General features: G+C 40.4%; 1 protein-coding gene across 1 annotated transcript in view; it reads right to left on the reverse strand.

Annotated features, from left to right (window-relative positions):
* Positions 1-1,635: 1,635 nt before the first annotated feature.
* IL1RL1 (interleukin 1 receptor-like 1) overlaps positions 1,636-6,685 on the reverse strand; it is a 25,303-nt gene continuing 20,253 nt past the window's right edge. Inside the window, exon 11 of the mRNA XM_010013241.1 lies at positions 1,636-1,676. Coding sequence (XP_010011543.1) covers positions 1,636-1,676 — 41 coding nt within the window. The remainder of the gene's footprint in view (positions 1,677-6,685) is intronic.

Below are 6,685 nucleotides of genomic sequence, written 5' to 3' on the forward strand. Positions count from 1 at the left end.
GCGCGCGCCGACTCTTCCTGCGTCGGGGTGCGGGGCCAGCGGAAGAAGTCGGGTTAACGTAATACTAGTCTTACCGAGGGTGCCGGGGTGTCAGCCGGTCGTGAGTGAGACCCAGAGGTGCCTCCCGCTAGCAATGGGAGGATCAACTTCTTTAGGAGACGAGGGGGTTTCCTTCTCACAGCCTTCTGGCGAAAGTAGAGGCGTAGGGTGGTGATGTCTGCTGTTAACCTTTGGTCGAAAAGCCCCTTCCTCCGTTTTTTCTGCTGAGTGCCCGCTGCAGGACTCTTTTCCAAGTGTGATGGAGGTAGGATGAAGTTTTAGGAACGTGTATATTAAGCTAAACATAGCTCCTTTTATCTCTGCTACAGCTTCCCCTATCCCCCCCACCCTCCCTGCTGGCCGTTTTGAGAATGAGGATGTTCAGAGATAGAAACCATATCCTGAAGGGCTGATATTCTGCAAAGACCTCAAAAGAAAATAATAATAGTCGTAATAATAATAACAACAACAACGATAATAGATTAAAATAAATAACCCCCCAAAGCACTACAAAATACGATCTGCAGGAAAAAAAAAAAACCAGACAAAATGTGTGATCCTATGATACTTTGGTCAGAAACGTCACCATTTCAGTGCTACTTTTTCTGTGTTAGTATCCCTTTTGGGGGGAGGGTAATGCAAGCTTTCAAGACATGAAACATTTTATAGTTCCATTACTGCAATGGGAGTGTTTTATTCATTTGTAAATAAGCGTTCATGCCTGTAGCTGACCCTGCTTTTTAGACGGATGTTGATATACTTCTATCAGGTATTTTTGACAGCTGTATTTCCTATTTAAGTACTATTCCTGAGTAAATGCATGCTTGCCACTGCTTAGTCACATGAATGGTTTGTTTGATGTGTACTGTGCAATGATTCATTATACTTCTAAATAAAGTTATTTTGATAATAGCAAGAAAAAATCATATCGTCATGATTTCTTTTCATATAACCCTTTTCTTCTTCAGAAACTTGTTTAGTGGCAGCTACCCTTTTTCTTTTATTTTATTTGTTTTTTTCACCCAGGACAGCTGCAAATGCAAAAGTTCCCAATAGCAACAGGAGGCATCACTTCAGAGGTAAAACAAGCAGCTTACACTGAAAAAGGGGGGAGTCCACCGACATGGCTTTTTAGCATATTTTTACTGTGAGGTGAAGCAAAGAAACCCTGGAGAGCTTTACTGTCTCACCTCATTTGTTTTCCTCATCACAGATTGAAACTATATGTATATATAAAGCCATCAGACCTTCGGCTAATGTAAATTAGCACAGTTCCAGGAAAGTCAGCTAAGAATCTGACTCACTATAACTACTTTACAAATGTTTACAAGATACTTCATGGTGGTTTTTTGGTTTTCTTAGTGCCTGATTTTAAAGCTACAAAGAAAGCGTATATCATTAAAATGATAATGATTTTACATGTGAGTCCAAAAGCAATTTAGCAGCCAACAAATAAAATGGTAAAGTAAAATGTCACCAGCTTTTTACACTGACAGGCTAAGTCTTGATAATGTCAGTTTGGAAACATCTTCTTTTTTCATTACTCACACTCTTACAACAATATTTTCCATGAGCCGTTCTCACATTCATTTGCTCTCATATCCTTTTGAAATACTCCCAAGTTTCTGAACTTTCATCTGCAATGTAGAAAGTGCTGTGTTCAATTGGTCCTTTCAGCTAGTACCATAGCTAGGTCTGTGATATGTGAATGTATATGAAAGGAGGATAAAGTTTATACTTTTTAGTCCTCAGATTAATACAATTTTAATGGAGAAGACCAAAAATAACTACTGCTAAAATTTTTACTGTGAAAAAGTCATGATGAAAATGAAAGTTTGCACTAAGATTGGAAAACAGATTTTTGTATGAAGATCTGACCACCTGACCTATCAACTAGGGAAGACCAGTTAATTCTCACTGTTTTTCACATCCTCCTTTCCATCCAGCATGCACTTCACAGCAGTGCTAACTGAAAACCTAAACTGTTAAACTGTTTCCATCATAAAGAGCAACACATCCAACTCCTGCAACCACAGCCTAAGCCTGTTTGCTTCTAGCTGGTTATAGTCCTTTTTCAGCTACTTCTGTCATCTCTGTACACCAGTTATGTTAATTTTTAGCGAAGGTTAAGTTACATGCCATAGTTTTTTCAGCATTATCTGTCCCTGATGTCCAAAAGTAAGTTACAGACTGTTACCTTGTCTGTGAGAGCCTCATATGTTTCTCAGGAGTTTTAAAATATGCAAGTTGCACATTTTCAGATTTTCCTCCACATTGTAGCATCACAGAATAATTCAGGTTATTGAAAGGGACATTCAGGTTGGAACTCATCAGGTCCAGCCCCTGCTTAGGATATATACTGCTGAGACCCAAACACCAAGGATGTGTATTCCACAGCCTCTCTGGGCACATGTTCCAGCATTTGACTATGCATATGATGATTTTTTTTTTTTCCTAACATGTAATGTAAATTTCCCATGTTCTAATTTGTGCCAGTTGCTTTCTTGTCCCATCTCTGTGCTGCTCCTTTGAGAAGAGTCTGGCTCCATGCATTCTCTCTATTTTTCCACTAGATTCTTGTAGACAGAAACAGGACATCCTGTCCTTGCCATGTCCTGTGCTTTTGTTTCTCTTTTCTGGGCTCACTCCAGCAGGTCAGTGCCCTCCTTGTTCCAGGGAGCCCAAAACTTGACAAAGTGCTCCAGAGGTGATCTTGTAAATACTGCATACAGGAAAATAATTATTTTCCTCAACTACACTCTCACTAGTAAGGTGCAAGGTGAAGATGGTCACCTTTGTCACACAAGGACACTGCTGAATCATGTTCATTTTTGTGTAAACCAGGACATTCAGTTTATTTCTGCAAAGCTACTTTGTGTTGGGTTGACCTCCAGGCTGTGTTGTTGAATGTCCTTATTCCATCCCAGATGCAGCACTTGACACGTGCCATGGCCTGAACTTTGTGAATTTCCCATCAGTCCATTTCTTCATCCTGTTATTGTCCAGAACACCAGCCCTGTGCTCCAGTGTGTCAACTATCCCTCTCCAGTCTGGTTTTCTGTCTAAAACTCTGTTGATCGTGCTGTCTGTCCCATTGCTAAGGTCATTAGTAAACAATGCTAAACAGTAGTGATACCAATAGTAGTCCCCACGGGATGTCACTAGTAATTTGTTGTAAGCTGATGTTTGTATGCTGATAAAAATGTGTTGATCTCACATGGACTTCGATCCCACTGCTTCTTTACTTGTCTTTGTCCACTTATTTATATCTCACCAACATAGACTATGTCAAATGAGCAAACCTTGCTCAATTCAAGATATACAGCATCCAGTGTTCTCCCATTGTCCACAGCACAGAAGGATATGCATGATATGCCTTTTGTAAATCCAGTCACCTTCTTTTCCTTCATGTACTTTGACATAGCAGTCTTCATATCTTTGCAGGAGATCTATGAAGATCTTCATAATCTTTGCAGGAGATCTATGAAGACTGGCAACAGTTTTAAAGAATAAATTGCTACACAACAAATTCTATCATTCGTATAAAATCAGGCATTACACTTTAATCATGCTTTAAAATCATGCTTTAAAGTGGGAAGAGGTTTTGGGAGATTGCAGCAGTATGCACATCCTGAAAATTTCACTGTGTTTAGCTCTAATGCTGTTAGACCAATTTCTAGTTGGTCAGAATCTCTTACCGCCTGTGCACCCACTAGGTGGCATGATGATTCTGCTTTATTAGCAAGTGGAAGCAAATCTGCTCTCCTGAGGTACCAAAACCAGAGAAGCACCGGACAGAAATTAAAGGGCGTGAACTCTTTAGGTGGAAGTTCTAATTCAGCAACAAAATTACCTTTTTTTCTGTGTCGTTTAAGCATTAGCAATCCACAGGGATTCTTCTATGAGCCTTCCGTGGTATAAGAAGAGATATTTTGCAGAGGGCAGACTGTCCTGTTATTTCACTAAGGCAGATTGCCTAGTGTAAAAATCACCAATTTTCTTAAAAAATATGTTTTTGAAAATTTAGATTCTTTTTAAGTCACATATCACAGAATCAGAGAATGATTGAAGTTGGAAGGCATCTCTGGAGGTTACCTAGTCCAGCCTCCCTTGTCATGAAAGGGAGTGGTTTAGGTGTCCTAAAGAATCACCGTCAAAGGTATTAGCCAAAACAAGCTTTAATATAAATTTGCAGAAGCACAATAAAGTTTGATGGCAAGGTTTATGCTATTAATTACTGCATGAGTAATACATACAAAGGAAAGTAAAATTAGAATCAATTAAGAGGGATTTATAGAGAGGCCAGAATGTAAAGGGGTAAGGGAGGAAAATGTAAACGACACTCTTAGTTGAGTCACAAGATTCAGACTGAATCCCCCTTGCTTCCTAAACTCCTTCTCAGAGAGAAGTCCACATGCAGCTGGATTCAATCTTAGGCTCAGACTCAGTCAACATTTATGTCTAAAGGATTTAACAGCAATTAATCATAGCAACACTTATATGTTAGGTTAACCACTGATCACCTATAAACGTAGCAATAATAACAATATTATAGATTCAAGATAATAACAGGTATACTCTATTTGTTAGAAGGTACTCAAGTTGATACATATACACACATACGTAAGTATAGGCAGATGTACAAAGGTAACACACGCACACAAGGATATGTCTATGTATATATATATATGTAAAAGTATACCTATTAAAAATTTCCCTAGAGAATTAGTGAAATACATCTAATACCTTTTTGGTGTTTCTCGACAGGTGGGGGTTGAGCTTCCACTCAGGTCCCATCGTCAGCCAACAGTCTCCCTTTCATGAACTTGAGAGTTTGTGCACTCTAAGAGGTGTCCCACTCAGAGTGGGATCCTGGTGCCAGGATGATCTGGATGCCTTCTGCCACCCAGAAGTGCTCAAAGGGTCTTACTTAGCACTGAAGTTTATAGGGTCGTGAGATGGTTGGCTCTAGTTATCAATAAATTCACTTGGAGCATTCAAATTTAGGAATGTTTCAAGGCTAATGGGGGAATGATCCCTGCTCTCATCTCCCACGCAGGAGTTCCTGGTATGGGTCATGCTGCCTTAGTCTTGCAAGAGTTCCTGATACGATTAAGGGATGCTTCACTGCCAAGGTCTTACGCAAAGGCCAAGGTCTGACATGAGTTATTGAAACTGGAGAACAAGCCTGAGCAGGCCGGGGAAGCAGGGAGGAATGCACCATCACACTCTTCTCAAGCAGGGCCACCTACAGCCGGTTGAACGGAACTGCGTCCAGGCAGCTTCTGAGGATCTCCAAGAATGCAGACACCATAATTTCTGTGGACAATCTCTGTCAGTGCTGGGTCACCCTCACTGTAAAATAGTGTCTCCTCATGCTCAGAGGGCATGTTTCAGTATGTGCCCATTGCCTCTGGTCCTGTCACTGAACATCACTGAGAAGAGCCTGGGTATGTCCTCTTTGTACTCTCCCTTCAGATGGGAGTTCTCTCTAGACTGAAGAATCACAGTTCTCTGAGCTTTTCTTCATAGGAGAGATGCTCCAGTCCCTTCACCAACTTCATGGCCCTTTGTTGGACTATCTCCTGTATGTCCATGTCTCTCTTCTGCTAAGGAGCCCAGAACTGAAGAACTGAAGAATTGAATTTTCAGAAAGAAATGGCCTCAAACTGCACCAGGGGAGGTTTGGACCAGATATTAGGAAAAATTTCTTCACCAAAAGGGTAGTCATGCATTGGAACAGCCTTCCCAGAGAAGTGGTAAAATAACTGTCCCTGGAAGTGTTAAAAAACATGCAGATGAAGCCATTAGTGACATGGTTTAGTGGTGCTCTTGGCAGTCCTGGGTTAAAGGTTGGACTTGATGATCTTAAAGGTCTTTCCCAACCTAGATTCTATGATTGGACTCAGAAGTCCAGATGTGGCTTCAACAGTGCTGATGATGTAATGCTATTGTAAAGGTATTCCACAGTTATGCTTTCTCTTCTGTTTTCTTACTTGTGCTTTCTCTTTAACACTACAAATGTGCTAACAGCTGTACAAAGACATTGATTTTAACGCACATCTCAGATATTTGTACTAACCACCAAAGAACGAAGAAGTGACTCCTGCTGCATTTTTTTGTCATTATTACGGTCAAATGCTCACTCCCAGGTTCTGTAAAGATTCTTTGCCACCCTCTGAATTTGCCCCTTTTCTTTCCGTCAAGGCCGCTGTTCACTGCTGGTAAACTCCAGTAAGAGTTGTCAGGTTTTGCTTGATATTATCTTTTTTTCCTGGATTGACCATGAGGCTTGATACAAAAGGAAAGTCACCACAAGAGACATTTACCAAATTTGTTTATCACCTTCATAACTACACGCTTGACTAACAGAAGCCAGTAAGATATCATTATGTTTCAGAGTAATCTGGTTCATTGCTGACCCTGTGCACTTCCTCTTTGTACTTCTCTTCTTATCCCTTCCAGCTTCAGAATTCATCGTAGACTTTTTGTTTCCAAGATACTCAGTTATCATCTTTTCTTCCTCATTAAGTGCCCAGGACTAAAACTTTATTAAAAATTGATCCTGTTATAGTCTTGGAAATGAAAACTCTCTCTTGTTCAAAAGCTTCCATGAAGAATCTTCATACTGTAAAGCACAGGCATT

The sequence above is a fragment of the Nestor notabilis genome, unplaced genomic scaffold, assembly GCF_000696875.1.
Source record: "Nestor notabilis isolate BGI_N333 unplaced genomic scaffold, ASM69687v1 scaffold1604, whole genome shotgun sequence".
Lineage (NCBI taxonomy): Eukaryota > Metazoa > Chordata > Aves > Psittaciformes > Psittacidae > Nestor > Nestor notabilis.